Source organism: Ambystoma mexicanum, chromosome 3q, assembly GCF_040938575.1.
Source record: "Ambystoma mexicanum isolate Mex_15411 chromosome 3q, UKY_AmexF1_1, whole genome shotgun sequence".
Classification (NCBI taxonomy): Eukaryota; Metazoa; Chordata; class Amphibia; order Caudata; family Ambystomatidae; genus Ambystoma; species Ambystoma mexicanum.
In genome coordinates this window covers 448,312,278-448,329,885 of record NC_090926.1, presented here as the reverse complement: position 1 = coordinate 448,329,885, position 17,608 = coordinate 448,312,278, and the positions used below count along the sequence as shown (strand labels likewise).

Below are 17,608 nucleotides of genomic sequence, written 5' to 3'. Positions count from 1 at the left end.
GGCCTCCAAGTAGGAATCAATTTCCGGGTCTTGGGGACCAGCGGGGGCAGAGTACAAGGAGGTATAGAATAACTGAAACTGGGAGTTGATGTCCTGGGGGGAGGTGGCGAGCGAGCCATCGGGTCTCACTATCGCCGGGATATGGGGGGCACCGAACTCCCGGTGCAACAGCCTGGCTAGCAAGCGACCCGGGCGTTCGCCCTCACCGTATTTCCTCACTGCCTGGGGGGAGTCTAGGAATTTAACCTTACGCTGGGCAAGGTCACGAAACCTGTCCAGCTCGGAACCCAGCGCAGCCAGGGTAGCTGGGGAATGGTCGTGAGCATATTGGGATTCAAGGATAGCCAGGGCCGTTTCACTGGCCACGATGTCTGAGCGGATTACCTTAAGGATGCCGCAGCACTTGGATATGGCCATCCCCCTCACGTACGCTTTGAACGACTCCCACAGGACAGCATGCGATGTTACCGAACCTGTATTAATCTCAAAAAATTCCTCAATGGAGGATTTGAGTTCGGTTGTGAAGGCCTGGTCCAGAAGCGCGTATGGTCCTAACCTCCACAGCCTAGCTTTTTCGGCATCAGGACCCCAGTTTAGGGATAAGAGTACCGGCGAATGGTCCGCGATCGTCCTAGGAAGGATAGCCAAGTGGGACACAGATCTGACCAATGTGTCCGTTATTAGCCATCTGTCTATCCTGGAGTGGGAATCGTGGACCGAAGAGTAGAAGGAGAACGTGCGGGAATCAGGGTTCATTAGATGCCATACATCCACAAGTGCCAGCCGAGGGAGGGATGTAAGGATAGTGTAGGCTGCCTTGGAGAGCTGGCGAGGTCTGGTGCCCGACCTATCTAGGGTTACATCTAGTATGGTATTGAAATCGCCCACCCATAATATCGGAAGTAGGGGGTAACTTTCGAGGAGGGCAGCTAGGTGCAGGTAAAATTCAGTGTCGTCGGTATTAGGACGATATATATTCAGGATGGCTATCTCTTGGTGGAGCAATCTGCCAGCAATGAACACGTATCTGCCCAGAGGATCGATATGCGAGTGGTGGCATGTGAAGTTCAGGCTCTTGTGTATCAGAGTGAGGGTGCCACGGCTTTGCGTTGAATAATTAGTATAGTACCTCTGGGGCCCCCATTGCCTAGCAAACCGCTCGCACTGCTCCGATTGAGCATGGGTTTCCTGTAAGCATGGAATCTTCACCCCATGACGTTCAGCATGTAGCTGTACCTGTCTCATCTTTCTGTGATTGCCCAACCCCTGAATATTCCAGCTCATGAAGGTCACATCACTGTTAGCCATACTCGCGCGAGTACTGCTTGTATTCCTGCCACGGGGGCGCCAACCACAGGGAGCTAGTGGATCCTGCGGTGTGCGGGGCCCCTTAAGTGTACTCAAAAAACATTACCACAGTGCATGGGGCGCCTCTAGTGGTCGTCAAGACTTTTCTAACTATAACATACCCACCCCCTCCCACCACCCACATCCCTCCCCCAATCGGAAGGACGAGACCCAAATAAACCCACATCAACCAAGAAATTCTAGGCATCTACGCCTGGGGGACTGCTAACTGCCGGGCAGTGGCGCACCGGACTGGGGAGTGCATGAGGAGAGTATGCAATCTAATATTATTAACCATAGCATACGAGGCATAAACAGGTAGCAGAGGGAGTCATGGCACGTGGGGAATAAAACAAGTGAGCAGGAGGGAAGCAGCCATGAGTCCCAATACACCATCTAGGGAGGCAAATATGGAGTCCGAGTGATAAGGGCGGGAAAGGAGTCCGAGGACCCACTCTCGGGGACATAGTGGTAACTATAGAGTTATCCCCAAGACGGGGTCTTGCCGAGGAGTAATACCTCTGGAAACAATGAGTCAGGGCCACTATTGCATAGGATAAAAGGAGCAACGTGAACAAACCAGCAACCAATGAACTTCAACGATGGGGTGCCATCATAGGGGGAGAAGCCCGCGGGGGCTCCCCACTCGTCCTAGGCACGACAATATGCAGATTAGATATACATTCCAGCTTGGGAATAAGCGGCTCAGCCCAGGAAGTGTTCGTCGATAAATTTGGAAGCTTCCTCAGGAATGGTGAAGAAAAAAGTTTGATCAGAGTGTTCGACTCTCAACATTGCGGGGAAAAGCATAGAGTATTTAACTCCTAAGTCCCGGAGTCTCCTCTTCACAGCTAGAAAGGTTTTCCGCTCTTGCTGCACCCCTATGGAAAAGTCTGGATATAGATGTATCCTCGCCCCCCCGAGGAGCAGCTCCCCCTTAACTCTGGCTGCCCGTAAGAGGGCATCCCGATCACGAAAATTCAGGATCCTGGCAATGATGGGGCGGGGTGGTGCGCCAGGTCTGGGTTTCGCAGTTAGGGAGCGGTGTGCCGTCTCTACCGCAAATTGAGCCGAAAGCTGGGGGCGATCCAGCAGTGTTAATAGAGTTCGTTCCACATATTCCTCCATGGGCTCACCAATGTCGTCCTCAGGTACGCCAAAAATGCGGAGGTTATTTCACCTGGAGCCGGGACTCAAGATCGTCGTTCTTCTTCTCCACCCCCAGGACCCGACTGGTGAGAGTGGTAACCGCCACACGGAGGGAGCCCAGGTCATCCTCAGTGGTACCAACCCTTGTTTCGATTTCAGCGACCCGGCTATCTGTTCTCTCGATATGAGCCTTTATCGACGAGATGGTACCATTCATATCGTCTAATTTGGTATGAAGCGAGGTGAAACCTTCGCGCATGTACTCAAGCATTTTTTGCGAGTCATCTGGGGATGAGGATGAAGAGGCGGTGGGCTATTCTTCTGGAGGGTCGGTCGGCGGTCTGGAGGGCGTCTTAGCGAACATATTCAGCGAGCTTTGCTTCCTCCCGGCTCCCGCTCCCTTGGCCGTGGTGGCAATTAGAGATCACTTCATCGGCGCCCCAAAGGTGTCGGCTGTCGGGTTTGGCAGGTTCCCCTTTGGATGCAGCTAAGGATGAACCGCTCCGAGGAGGGAAGGGCCGCCGAAGGCCCGTTCCGTGGAACACAGTTATTCCGTGCTGGAGCGGGAGGGTATGGCCGGTGCAGCGATGGCAACGGTTTGGCCACAGTCTGGCCAGGGGGGGACGCCAATGGTGAGGGCCACTCAACCCCCCCACCTGGTGTCCGGCCCGCGGAGGAGTGGCAGGCTTGAAGAAGCTGTGCGGGTGGGCGCAGGGCCGCAGACGGCAGTCCAGCAGTGTCGGCAGTCTCGCAGCAAAGGTGTCGCTGGCATCCCTGGATGGCGCATCTGCAGTAGGTATGGCAGTAGGTATGGCGGGCCAACAGGGCGAGGCAGCCGTCGGGGAACCAGGGAGAAAGGAGCCCAGTCACGCAGGCCCCTCACCGCAGCAGGCCGCAACGCCGCACCCTCAAGTGGCCAGGCGGGCCGCGGTCCACGGGGCGTCAGACGGGTTATCGAACAGAAGGAGTCCCAGCAGGGACCAGGTGGCCACAGCCTGGCGCAGAGGGCGTGGTTCTCCACGAAACTTTCAGAGAATAGGATTATGGAGATGAACCGTCGATTTCAAGCGGATGCAGTGGGGTCGCGGGTCTGAACGCGAAGGTTCTTTGCTTTCCCCGTCCGGAGCTCAACACCTAGGCGGCCATCTTGCTTCGGCGCAACAGCGCCCCCCGTGTAGGGCTGGTTTTAAGTAAGTGTTGTCACTGCTCTGTTCACAGGACAGAGCAATGTTGATGGCAAGCAGTGGCATGGGAATTATGATTGCCACACTCTGTGGTGTAGTTATTCTGATGCAATTATCATCCTGACACACTTTATGCGAGGCATATTTTCCTGACCCATTAATTACTGAAAGTGGCACATGAGCTCTTATTGGCATGTTTTCTGGAAAATTTCTTTGAGCTGCCATTGTTTCATCTTACAAATAATGTATCACGTCTGATTTTTTTCCCCAGCCACATCAGTTGTGATAAGCAATATTTGTTTTTGTAATACACAAGTGTTTTTTTCCAGTGGCATAACACATGTTGTGCATTGTCTTGGAGCAGTGCCAAAAAAATAATAGCCACAAATAAAACTATTGTTTATAGTGAGCATACAATGTTTTTGTGCATACACATTGTTCTGTGCACAGGAGTATATTTTCTAGGTACTGTGTAAACCTTGAAGTCTTGGACTGATTGATGAGCTCTCTTTATGATTCACACATAAGACAGTTTTTAACCAATATCTTTGGAAAAAAGTTCTGGAAGATGCCCCATTTACACTCATTTGTAAAGAATTTGCACTTTTTGGGGAAGGCTAAATTCACCTCTAACCTCTTTTCAGTGAGGATAGATCATTAACTATGCAACTGCGAGACTTATCCTTGGCCTCAAGCCCAGGGACTGCATCTCTCCAGCTCTAAAATCTCTCAGCTGGCTCCCGGTTGCTGCAAGGATCTAATTCAAATCCCTCTGCATCATGGATAAGGCTGTCTAGGGCCTTAGACCACGCTATCTACAACTGACACCCACTATTCTCCTTCCAGATCTTTACGTTCCTCTGGCACCAACTCTCTGTGTGTCAAGCACTTCAGTTAACAGCGTGCTGGTGGCCGATCGCTTTCCCCAGCTGGCTCCCTGCTTTGGCATAGCTTTCCTGTTCCACTTCGTCTTGAGCTGGATCTTCTACAATTTTGGAAGCTCCTCACCACCTTCCTTTTCACCTCCTCCTTACCTTCCTACCTCCTCTTCTAAATCCCACAGTTGCTGAGATTGGTGACCAGGGCCCTTATGTGTCTACCCGAGTCCTGGCCTCCCACACCCAATCGCCCTCAGCCTATGCCTGCATCCAGCACTTGCCTTGGCACTCACTGACCTGTGCCATCACAGTTAAACCCACATACTTATTTATTGGCAGTTGACCACTCCCACCTACTCACTTAACAGCTGCATACTCCCTAGCACTTCTCTCTGTGGTGCTCCTAGCACTTACCCACCTCCGTCCTCCCTTCTCTCTTACTGCACTTGCACGCTCTGAATGCTCACAATGCCTAGTAGGATCGCATCCATCTCTAAATTGCTATATTTGCATTTCATTCCTATGTTCCCAACCCAATTAAATTGATGTGTAAGAGTCTTACAAATGCACAATAAATACATAAAATAATAAAAATGTTCACAAAATGGCTTACTTCGTTAGTCAGTTGCCCTGATGGGAAATAATGTGTGCTCTAAAGTCAACCATTCCGGACGTAGAGAAAAATATTTAGAGGGAATATTGCATTGACCATGATCCTGAAACGGATGTCAGAGGCTGATTCCTCTCAATGGAAATCGATGTCATCGGATGTTGAAATATTTGGTGGTGGTCTTTCCTAAACATGAAGCGTAAATCTTGACATCTGCAAACATCAAGACATCTATAGCTACTGCCATGAAAGAGCTTTCTAAAGGAGGAAGGGAAGGACAGAGGACCATGGTCCAGCAAAGCACTTTACTATATTCTGCTGTTCTGAATTCTAATATGCAACCTCAGTTATACCCTAACCACTTATCTTTATGTTGTTATAATAAAGACCCTTGAACCTTACAGTCTGGTTTCAGGTTATCTGTTGATCTCTTAGCTGTGACACCTGTCAGCATATTTGCCTGAAGATACTCTAGCTCAAATGTAATATGTCCTGAATACGTCGTTACTGGAAGCTGCAGAAGAAAAGCTGTACCTCACTCTGATCATTAGGGCTCAATTGATTTAGAAACAGCAAACAAAACTCTTGAAGCTTCTATTGTCCCACTAACTAAAAAGCCTTTCACGAGCAAACACCAGAGTATGTAAGCATAAAGGTGGACAGAGCTCTAGGGAAATTATGGGATGTCTAACGCATGCTAAGTTTGTAAGTCGCTTTTTCCTCCTCTCCAAGAGTGACTGGAGCTATTGATCTAAAAAAAAAATACAGTAATCATTTACTTGATTGTATTATCTTACACCTATTTGCATCTGCCCAACACTGGAAAAGATTTCAGAGGCATTTAGACTGACATTCAAAATAATTCAGTGCACTTGATCTTACCTTCCCTTCTCTCCAAGAATCAGAACCTCCTTCTTGTCTGAGTTTTCTGTTTGGGTGGCAACAGCTGGTTCCAAAAGAAAATTAAACAAACATAAAATTAACACATTTTTATCTTTACTTCCTAGATCTGTGACTGCTTGGCCTCTGTGGTCATGTGATCCAGAGTTAGGCCGATGCTGAACATATTCCAGAGAAGACACCAATTGAATGCTTACATGGAGATTCACGGTTCCTATGCACAGAAGACTGACTTCCTGCAACTCATCTGCTCTTTACAATAGTGATTGCATTTCCTGTTCTTTGGAAAGTGTGCAACAGTATCAAGTCATATGAGATCTGCAACAATCACTCCTTTTGACAGAATACATTAATCTGCATCTGCAAAAATGAAGCAGTGATGCTTGAAAGACACCGAAGGATAGAGAAAAATCATCAGAGAAATACAAGACAAAGTTTACATGGTGGGAGTGATGGAATGAAAGAATGGTGTAGGATGGGGATGAAGGTGAAGAAAGAAGGAAAGGCAGGATGGAAATAACAGTGTGAAGACGTTGCTAGGGAGAATTTTCATTTCTATGTCAATTCACTTTAACCTTAGAGACCCCCAGCTGTTTTGGGGAATCAGGTCTTTTTGATTTTAACTCCTGAGTGAGTGGGACTTTTTTCTCACTCTATGTTTTTTTTCTGACTAGGATTTGTGTGTTTCTTACTGTTTCATTGATTCTGGTAAACCCCATAGGCATCTGCTTTTTGCATTGTGACAAAAATCCCCTTTTGTGCAGTGCCACTGAGAAGTCTCTTGGGCTTCTGTTAATGTTTAACTACATTTTCCTTGGTGAAATAATGTTCCCAAGAATAGTAAGATGACTCCTGTCATAGGCACACACCACCCTATGTGGAGTGCTGGGTGGTTACATAATAACACATTTATCCCACTTCTCATGTAATATTCTATTACACTAACTAACCTGAATGTCTGGTGGCAATTGTTTCTTTTTTACTACCTTCTGCCATGTATCTGCAGGCTGATTTCTTAGCTGCTGTACGGTACCGAAGGGTGCCCATTTTCCAAAAATGGCCCCGTCTTCTTTTTTCACCATTTCTTGTCCGTTACTTCCTTCTGGGCTTTTACTTTGTTGTTTGAATTAGGTTTGAGTCCTTTGTGCATTTTGCCTTTGGCTGGCTTCATCCCTAAAGCCTGCCTAGGCTCCAGTCTGTCTGGAAAAGCAGGGTGTGATGGAGGGTGCCAAAGCGTCCCTGTCCTTTGTCTATATGTGTGCCTGAGGGAATCCAGTTCTGATTGGTCGGCTGGTTGTCCAGCAGGACAGCCACCCTGCTGGGTGATCGACAGCCTAGGGCTGTGAATGAATGGAAACTTCCTTGAAAGGTGAGGTTTTTGGGACTAGAGGCAGAGTCGAACACTGGAGGACAACATCTGATGAAGAAGACATGAAGAGACACCACCCGCACCCTCCTGGACAGTGAAGTGCCCGGTGAAGCCCTGCAGCTCTGCTGACCCAGTTTTCGGTTTGACTGGGAAGACACGTACAGGACAACTTCCTCCCTTGGGCTGGTGGGACCAAGTAGCCTTGAGACAGGTTTCATTTGGCTCACCCCCCGACTTGTTGTGACTTTTCAAGGCTGCATAATCCCAATGCCTGCGGACCCCTGACCATCATAAAGTGCATTGTCTTCGGACGTGAGAATCCGGCCCAAACTTCGTGGGTATCCAGAAGCAGGGAATCTTCATCCAGGGTCCCCTCACCAGAGTCCAGGACTGAGGGATCAAATAACTTCTAATTGGGGCTGTTCTTTCTTCTTTGGCACTGAGAAAAAGGTGTCAAAACCACAGAAGGCCACTGAATCAAGGAGAAACCATTGCTGTAGAGCCTCTCTCTCTCAAGTGCTTCCAATTGTGGTGCTTCCTCGCTTGGGGAGTACTATTTTACCCTTTTATCAGTTGACCTCAACTCACATGCATTGGCCTCCCAGCTTGTGCTTCTTCAGGGTGGATCTTCTTGAGCTTCTGTGATTTTCTACTTGAACTACTGACTTTTCTAAAACATTTTCTAAGAAAAGAACATCAGAACTCTGAACTATCACATTGGCTTTGGCTGTCCTGGCTCCATAAAGCCCCCCTTCTGAACCTATTGTCGTTGGCAGTGCTTGTTCCCTTACAGGTTTTATTGTTGAACACTATTATTGCTGGGATAAAAGACTGCCTACATCCCTCTGGGAGAATCTAACTGTTTTTCAAAGTACAAAGTATGTTCTGATCTAACTATAACTTTTCCCTCCTTATAACTCAATATTGCAATGGTGATCACAAATAAATGTTATTACTGACCTCAAATGACATCACGCAATGTGCTGGATTATGTATAACCTATGAAAAGTTACTCACCTGCTTTATTGCTCTTGTTGAAAATAAATCCTAACTTTGGGAAAGATTGTCTAATTATTCTTGTGTATATATATATATATATATATATATAGATAAATATTTATACTATAACTTTAAGTGTGTAAGTGTTTACTTGGATACCTGTATTTACTGTTTTCATTGTACAGCTCTACAGCTCACATTACCCCATCTAGGATAAGCCTGGCTGCTCAGTCACAATACCAACTTGTGTAGTACAGGCCTATATTAAAAGGTGGGTTACCCAATACCAAGAGATAAGTCCCACACCAGTTGGACTCTACACATTCTTACCTAACAGAAGTGCAGAGGAAAAGTTGGAAGTCCGGATGCAATAAGGAAGAGTTGAAAATAGAGGTGGAATAAATAATCAAAGAGAGGGAGAAAGAAGTGGGGGAAAAAAGAAATTGACACATGGAGAAGAAGTAAGGGGGGGATAGGGAAAAGTGTATAATTTTTGCAACAGAGAGGAGACTTCACTCTGAGTCCTCCTTCTCTGGCTCAACTTAATTTATAAGCAGAAGCTACAGGTGGAGGGGTAGGAAACCGCTTTCTCTCCCTAGAAATACGTGAGCTATTTTTCCCAAAGCTAGTTTGCAGAGTTTGAGGGAAGTGGTGAGGATCAGGCACTCCCCATCTCTGGCCTCGCCTATGCCGTAACTGACTAGCAGTTACAGCATGGCTGCATACACATACACTGGGATGCTTGGCCCTGCAGTAACTGGCAGTCAGTTGCATAAAGGAAAAGCGTGTGGTGGGTGAAGGAAACTGCTTGGAGACACTAGGTCCCCAACTCGCTTGACACAGGATTATCTTCTTGAACATGTTGCCTGGACAATGTAGAATGTTCAAAAATAATGATATCCCATTCTTCATTAGACACTTTTGCTCTTAGCTCAGTTCCTCTAGTTCGGGAGGTGGTTGATAAACCCACATATATCATACACAGGGGTGGACTGTGAACTAAAAGAGGGCCTGGAAATAATTACTGGGGACCAAAAGACGCCCAGGAAATAATGTTCAAAGTGGCCCCACATGGCACTTTTTCAGAAAGCCCAATGCTTTTTCTATGAGCCAATTTGTAACTACCACACAAAAGAGACCCCTGCTGGTGTATGGCCTCTAGTGCTGCGATAAAACATAGTTTACATGAATTACCCAATTTACATGTTTGTGTCTTAGATTGATGCCATCTACGTTTACTTAGATTGATTAATTTCCCCACACACAGTGAAGGATTGGGTTCACTTGGAATGAGGAGTTTGTTTCCACAATTGAGATTTGGATCGCTAACACCAGAGCAAGATGAACCATCAAAAGACTCCATTCTCCGACAGCAAAACATGAGCAGTTAAAAATACACATCACAATGTTTTATAACATGAAAAACTGACACTAAATGAGCACAATATGGATAAGAGTGATGCTGCCAGCAGGACTTCATTTACAGCCACAACTCACCATCTTGCACAGAGATGGCCACAGCAAAGCTCAGCTATACTCACTAAGTTCCTGGAGCCTCTGCAGGTTGACGCTATCCTCAGCCGCTCCATGCTCCTCTGGGCAGATGAAGAGGTGGGATCGCTGCAGCAGGAAGAAGCCTTCCTTCCACTGGCTTGGGTTGAGCATGGCCTTGTAGCGCAGCCGACCAACACGCTGAAACGCGTGTTCCAGCAGGCAGTGACAGCTGAGCGGGCTGAACCACTGTATGGACAGGAGTTCAGACATTACAATGGTAAATTTGAAAGGCCCATCCAGTACAACTGTCAACCAACTGGCAACGTCAGAGAACTTAACATACCTTCACTGCAACCAATGCCAATCAGATTCCAAAGAAGTGAAATAATATTCATTGATTCCCCTTCACAATACTTTAATAAGAATAATACCATAATCAGACATTCCTATTATTTTTAACACATGCTTAGTAGCCATCAATGTCATGGCTTTCCTAGAGGTTATACAAACTGGACAAGGCAGCAAGTCACACACGCAAAGCAAGTCTAAGCTCTCCCTTCCTGACCACTATATTAGAGTTGTATATGTTGACCAATCTTTCCATTCCTTGACAGCTTTCTTTGACCTTTACTTGTGAATTGCTGTGTCTTCAATGCTTCAACATGTATGCATCTACAGTAAACCTCACCTGTCATTGTTATGTGACTATCCAAATTGATTTTCTGTATTGCTGTTTTAGTGTATGTGTGGGTAATGCGAGAAACTTGAGGGTGTCCTCACTTCCTTTCCCCTGGATCCTCCTCTCAGGCGGCCAGGGAAAGGCAATTGCTTTTGGTTCACCTTTGTGGAGGGAACATGGGGGGTGGGGAGTGGGGAGAGGATGACCTTAGGTGCGACATAGTATCCCCATTCCCATTTGAGAATGCACCTTCTATCCCTCAAGCTTTTGTATGCTACCATTTGCCCTTTCTGCTTTCTTCCCTCCAAAATGTCCTCCGAAAACAAATGAGGAAGAGACCAACTAGGAGGACACATCCACATTTGGGTGAAATAAACACATGTCAGTCGTATAGTGTTAATACAGACACATATCAGTCAAGTATCAAGACGAGGAAGAATCAACACAGAGTTATGCACACTTCCTTTAATTGAGATATCCCCAAACACCACACTGGTACTGAGACGAAGAAGAGGGCTATGGAGTTGCACCGATGTGAACAGAGGCATCTGTGGTGACCGTCACCTTGAACGGGGGAACCTGAAACGGGGCTCCCTGCATAAGGTGCTCACGTACTCCCCACCACTGAATGGCTTGTTTGAAGTCTTGGTTGAGGGCAATCCTGTCTGACCACTTGCTTGTGATCTGGAGCCAGCTGGCTTCCAGAAACACCTGCACAGGTCTTATCTGTAGTCTGCAAAACAGAATCATGTGAATGCAGGACAACTTCATGCCCAGTAGCAACTTGATGGCACGAACCGCCGTGGATAGAGACATAGCTAGCCGATGCACCTTCCTCCAAATAGCTGCACTCTCTCCTCCGAGGGAAACGCCAGAGATGCCACTGTGTTGAGGCGGCAGCCTAGAAACAAGAGCGTTCTGCAATGGCACCACGCAGGGCTTTCAATAGTTGGAGAATCTGAGCTCCGTCAGAAGGCGTATGGTCTCCCTGGTGTGATGCTAGGAAGATAATAATTTGCAGGAAAGCGACAAGGTGGCAACCACCCAAGTTCCAGACAAAAATGCAGAACTGCAACTCTTCTTGCACAGTAGCCCAATTCAGATCTGGTCAGTCTACTGAGTGGTCCAGGGACAATTCTGAGGGCTCAAGGCTGGAGGAGCACGAGAAGACGTTGAGAATGGTTGGTCCAGAGCACTGACAAGGGCCTTTCTCGGATCAGGTAATCCAGCAGGCCTTCCCCGGGGCAATTGCAGGAAAGGTTGCCAGGTGTCTTCAGGAGTCGTCCATGGGTGTTCAGTCGGCAGCACGGCTAAACTGAACACTTGGCTCCATTGCTGAGCTATTGGAATGGCTGCAGTGGTCATCTTCTTATCCCAAATCCAGGACCATCACAAAAACCATCCCACCAATGGTAAGGATATGCACCACTCACTCAGCCAGCAGTAGTCCAATCAGGGACCACTATGGGTTTCACTCATGCATGCACACCAGACTTTCAAGCACCACAGTTTGTGGACTGGGACAAGGCAGTCCACCCACTTCCTGTGTCCACAAACAAATGGCATGCCCTAGCCCACGAAAGCTGCAGCTTTCGCGAGCCAATGCATGACCATATTACGGATCTGCTCACCTGAGAAGGCAGGAAGAAGGCCCAGAAACATTATGGCTAAATGTCTAGGGAAATATCTCATGCTGGTAAACGTGAATGTGCACATTAATAATACTTCACAAATGGTAAAAATATAATTGCTGTCTCAGGAGGATAGCTCAGGGGCAACGTGCTCGCCTTTGAAGCCAAACAACACGAAGCAACACACAAGTTCGATCCCCGGCTCAGCGTTTAGAAACCTCTGGGTATTAAGCATGTTATAAATAACCAATCATATCAATTATATCATATCACCAGCTAGTCCATAAGCACCTATAAAAGTAACCAGTAACCAAAGCTAGCAGTGTAAAAGGTTTAGGGTGATAGAAAAGTATCTCCATGAACTGCATTGTAAGATGCTGTGTGTACTGTTAAACAGTAAAAAAACAAAAGGGAAACAGTATGAAGGACTAGTCAATTTCCCCACGACAAAATGAGCAAATAGACCAGGGAAGTGAAGCTGAAGGCTTCACGTTTCTGCAAAATGTTAGGACGGGTAAAAAAACAAAAGCAAAAGAGTTTGAGAGTCCATAGAATATAGAGGGAAAGTTGCCTAAAAGAGAAATCTTTCCTAACACTGGGTAAATAATGTTTGTCTTCACTTGCTTTGTATAGACCAGCAAGAAGTGCCAGAAGAAAATGGTGTGTGAATTAAAGGGATGGTAGAATGTAGATGTTTAAGAACTGCTTGTCCCACTTGTCAATCAGCTCTGGCTTCTGTAACTGCACAATAACGTTGTGTGAATGTGTGAACAGAGCTCCATGTTGCAGCTTTACAAATGTCCTCTAGTAGTACATTAGCAATGAAAGCTAGCATTGTACCTGTGATGCAAGTGGATGGGCTCTAGGAGCAAATGGGAGTGACTCATGTGCTAACGTGTAGCAATCTTGAATGCATGCAACAATCTATTTAACAATCCATCTTGAGGGGGTAAGTTTGCTGACTGGATCCCCTCCTCTGCCTGTATCAAAAGAAAAAAATATTTGACTTGTTTTATGCATTTCCTGGGTTTTGCATAACTGCTCTTCTGACATCGAGTGCATGAAGTGCTCTTTATGCTCTGCTTTGCGGGTTAGTGAAAAAAGCTGGCAAATCAGTTGATTGGTTAACATGGACTTTTAAAATATATTTTGGTGAAAACTCATGGATGTGATCTTAGGAACGCTTTATGTTCATGATTCATGACAAACGGTTTGGTAACTGATAAAGCCTGTAGTTCACCAATTCTTCTGATAGACATGACACGTACTATGAAAGCAACATTATAAGTGAAATCTTTAGGTGATGCTTTATGTATTGGCTCAAAAGGGGAAATCTTGAACCCTTGCACTACTGTATTAAGATCCTATCCAGGCAGTTGGAGAGAGACTGGTGGGTATATTTGCTTCAACAGGATCCTTCCACCATGACACTCTATGTTGGGAAGTGGTGTAAGTTGGTAATGGATTTTAACGGAATTATAAACTAATGCAGAGTCCAGTAAGTATAGGAGATATGTGGCAATGGCGTTGGAGTGCAATCTGTTGGATTGACCGAGGATTTTGAACAACAGATGGCAAACCACTTCCATTAATTGTAGTAGCAGGGTCTGGCAGTCGATTTCCACACCTCTTTTCAGATATCCATTCATCTTCCAGGCAGTTTTAAATGGCCACACTCTATAAGCTCAGGAGCCGTACTGCAAACGTCAACTTGTGTGGATACGCATAAGATATCTGCCCCTTCTTGTATGTTAGTAAGTTCTGAGTTGGTCTGAGTTTGACTGATGGTTGAACCGCCATCTTCAGGAGGTGGGGGTACCACGTTTGCCTTGCCCACATTGATGCAACGAGAATCAATGTTAATTGTTCATGTATCACGTTGTGCACTATTTTATGAAGTAGGGGATTCTGGGGGAAAAGCGTATGCCAATTGTTCCATAATGCATTCCCTAGGCAGCCCTTGTGTGGGTACAAGGATTCAAAGGCTGCGCATTTGGTGTTCTGGGCTGTTGGAAACAGTGCACTGATGGAATTCCCCATATTGCAAAGATCTGTTTCAGTGTGTTTGTGTCTATTTACCACTCATGATCTTGAGCAAGCGCACTGCTTAGATGGTCTGCAAGGCAGCTGTGATCACCTGGTACATGTTACGCCTGAAGGAAGATTTTAGGGCATGCCTAGAAGTTTGACAATACCCTTGTGCCTCAGTGCCTAACTCCCACTTGTTGAAAGTTATCCCCTCCCATGCGTGGGTGAATGATGCGGCAAGGGAGGGGACTTGGATCTTGTTGTCACTTTGAAATAGAAAATGCCCCATCTGCGGTTTTATCCTCTTCCTCTTGGCTTTCCTCTACAGTTTTGATGTAGGAGTGATCCAAGGCATGATCCAAGAGTGTAGGTCTACGGCTGGGCAGAAGTAAACCATCCACTACCTGTGGTCTGACGTGTTTAGAACGTAGAATAAGAGAAAGGTATGGATCAAAAGAACCCATAGCTATTCCTGACCCTCTTTGTTGTTAACATCTGCCAGCAATTTGACCTAGGGACTGGAGTGTCATGGCCTTTCTTAGATCTCTAAAGAGCCTCATCAACGTCCTTTCCAAAAAGGATGAAATCATCCAGGGGTTTGTCTATAAAGGTAGCTTGAGTTTCAAGCTTGAAACCAGTGCCTCTAAGCCTGGCATGGCCCTTTGACTACCGCTGCTTCTGCTATTTGCCGAGATAATTTTTGCTGTTTGCTTATCCTCTTGTTGCATTTTATTAAAAGCCTGCTGAAGCTCTGGTGGAACATTTTTAACCAGGGCTTCCATGTCCTCTCATTGTGATCTGTTGTAATGGACCATAAGAGCTGTGGCATTAGCCATAGGGTAAAAGCTGCCAAAGTTGCAGACTTACACCCAGACCCGCTAATTATCCTACTCATCTTCTCAGGGAGGTATTCAGTTACTGATAGAGGAGCATTAGCTCTTCAAAGTGGTACTGAGCACTAGTGAGTCTGGTGGATGATGCACTATGGTATACAATGGATCTGAGGGAAAGGGTGATATTTCTCCTCTACTGGCAGATTTACTGCTTTAGTACATATATATTATATTGCCATTTGGTTAATAAATAACCTTTAACAATGAAACCACAGAGTAATAATAAAACACGTAAATACATGATTAATACAATGATTACATAAAAAAAGCTATTCATGAGTAAAGAAAAAAAATCAAAAGGAAAACACACCAATAAGGTGAACAAAAATCCATACTTATCAGAACAAAACAGGTTCATTTCCGTATGCCTAAATCATTCAGTCTCTCCTAATTTCAAGCATTTAATAAAATTGACTATAGCTAGTACAATAGAAGAGGAACTACTAACAATACAGTTAAGCCAAAAGACCTCACAGTCTACCGAGAAAATTGAGCATATACATGTATTTAAATAAACAAATCGCAAAGCAGAGTGTGCAGGACAATAAACCAATAGTTGTTTCAAAGTCTCGATCTCACCTGGAAGACCACGAAATCTACAATTCATCATCTTCCCAGTGATCATACCATATCTCAAAAGAATTTCTTTGGTATAAAAAAAGGTTCCACCTGAACCTTAATAAAGACCCACGCCCAAATCTATTGGGGTAACGTGATAGATAAGTAGCCATCTCACCTTGTTTTTTGTGCTCCAATCTCAGATGGTTCAAGGATACTTAATTATGACCACCCTCAATACAGCCATTCCAATCCTGATCGTATAACTTTTGCTTGACTTTCTCAGGATTATCTACAAGATCCCCCTCAGTTAGAAGACTCTTAGTTAGTAAACAGTTACATAAGACACAGAAGCATGTCTAGGCAATAGAATTAAGATCGACATATAGGGAGTCGTGTGGAGAGCTCAACATTTTACATTAAAGGAATACGATTTTCCAGTGGGCCCTACTAACCAATAAACACATACCCAACTTGTATCTGATGGCAGCAAGGAGAAGTGAGTTGGGAACTCTCAGGGCCCTACGCCAAATTAGGCCTTCTAGTTTCGGAAGATAGTTAATTACCCAAGGCTGAAAGACCTCAACCCCATATAAAATCTTGGGAACTATCTTGCCCTCACAAAATCTTAGGAGGGGAGTAAGAGAACATTTGACGTATCTGTCGTCAATTTTACACACTTGATTTATCATTGCCACAGTCCTACAATTCAGCCAATCCTAAATTGTGATTTATGCGGTTTAGAAACAATTGGGAAGGCTCAATAAACAAAACTGTCAACCCTTTCCAAACGATCAACAGCAATATGCCATTGGAATGCAGTCATCTTCCCTTTACTGGTACACTGCATTGTCATAGTGTTCCCGGAGTACATTTTAAGCGAATGAAGAGAGGTGAAATTATCAAAAACGTACACTAGTTGCTTAAGGCCTTTCTGGGTGCAGTCAAATAATAGGAAGTCGTCAGCATAAGCCAGCTAGACTACTTTGAGATGACCACATTTTGGAAATGCAAGGATTGCCGGGAGAAGATAATCCACAACATCTGCAACATAAAGATCAAAAAGGCAAGGAGCCAAAATGCATCCCTGTCTGACTCCCTTAGTAACTAGGGTGTCGATATTTTACGAGACAACGACCCTGCTTGATTGAGTCTGACTTGGATGTTAGAATATGAGAGAAGACCAATGATCAACCATAAGAGACCTGCTGGGATCCCCCAGTGCAACAGTTTGACCCAAAGAAGTACTCTATCAACAGCGTTAAATGCTGCAGAGAGGTCAATTGCAGCTATAAGAATTGAAGAGCTTTTTTTGGACCAACCCAGGTCTTGAACGCATTCTGAGAAAAGACCATTCAAACTGGTCTCCAAATACTAAAACCTGTTTGCCACTCCTTTGCCCAACCATTAAGATGAGACAGCAAAAGAGATGCAAAAACTTTGCTGTCAGCATCAAGATTGGCAATGGGCCTGTAGTTCTTAGGATCCGACCGGGAGCCTCTCTTAAAAATAGGCATGATAAATACAGATCTGCATGTTAATGGAAAGGTTTCAGATTGAGCCACCTGCGATAAGAGAACTGTCAAACTCGAGGACCACAGAACTGGGTCACTCTTAAACAAGGGATTAGTCAATCTATTAGTACCAGGAGCCCTTGAATTGCTGAAACTACGAATGAAAACTTCAGCATCTTCCAGAGCAACCAGAAGGTTCCACTTACGGCACGATTCAAGAAACTCATTGCTTGTGACAAGTTCAGGGAAAGCAAGTTTGCAGATAGCTCTGAAGTCAGAGGGATCTGTATTCAAAGCTGCTTCAGAAGGACTCACAAAAAAGTACATTGCCTAGAAATGTTCAACCCAATTGTTTTCAGAGACTGCATTGAGCTG

The 17,608-nt window shown here is 45.5% G+C and overlaps 1 protein-coding gene across 6 annotated transcripts in view; it reads right to left on the bottom strand.

Annotated features, from left to right (window-relative positions):
* The window catches only part of ARAP3 (ArfGAP with RhoGAP domain, ankyrin repeat and PH domain 3), a 582,982-nt gene that overhangs the window by 150,380 nt on the left and 414,994 nt on the right, over window positions 1-17,608 (bottom strand). For all 6 annotated transcript variants that reach the window (XM_069654121.1, XM_069654122.1, XM_069654120.1 and 3 more), the window contains 2 exons: window positions 9,978-10,176; window positions 6,051-6,114 (listed from right to left, as the gene is read on the bottom strand). In XM_069654121.1, coding sequence (XP_069510222.1) covers window positions 6,051-6,114; window positions 9,978-10,176 — 263 coding nt within the window. The remainder of the gene's footprint in view (window positions 1-6,050; window positions 6,115-9,977; window positions 10,177-17,608) is intronic.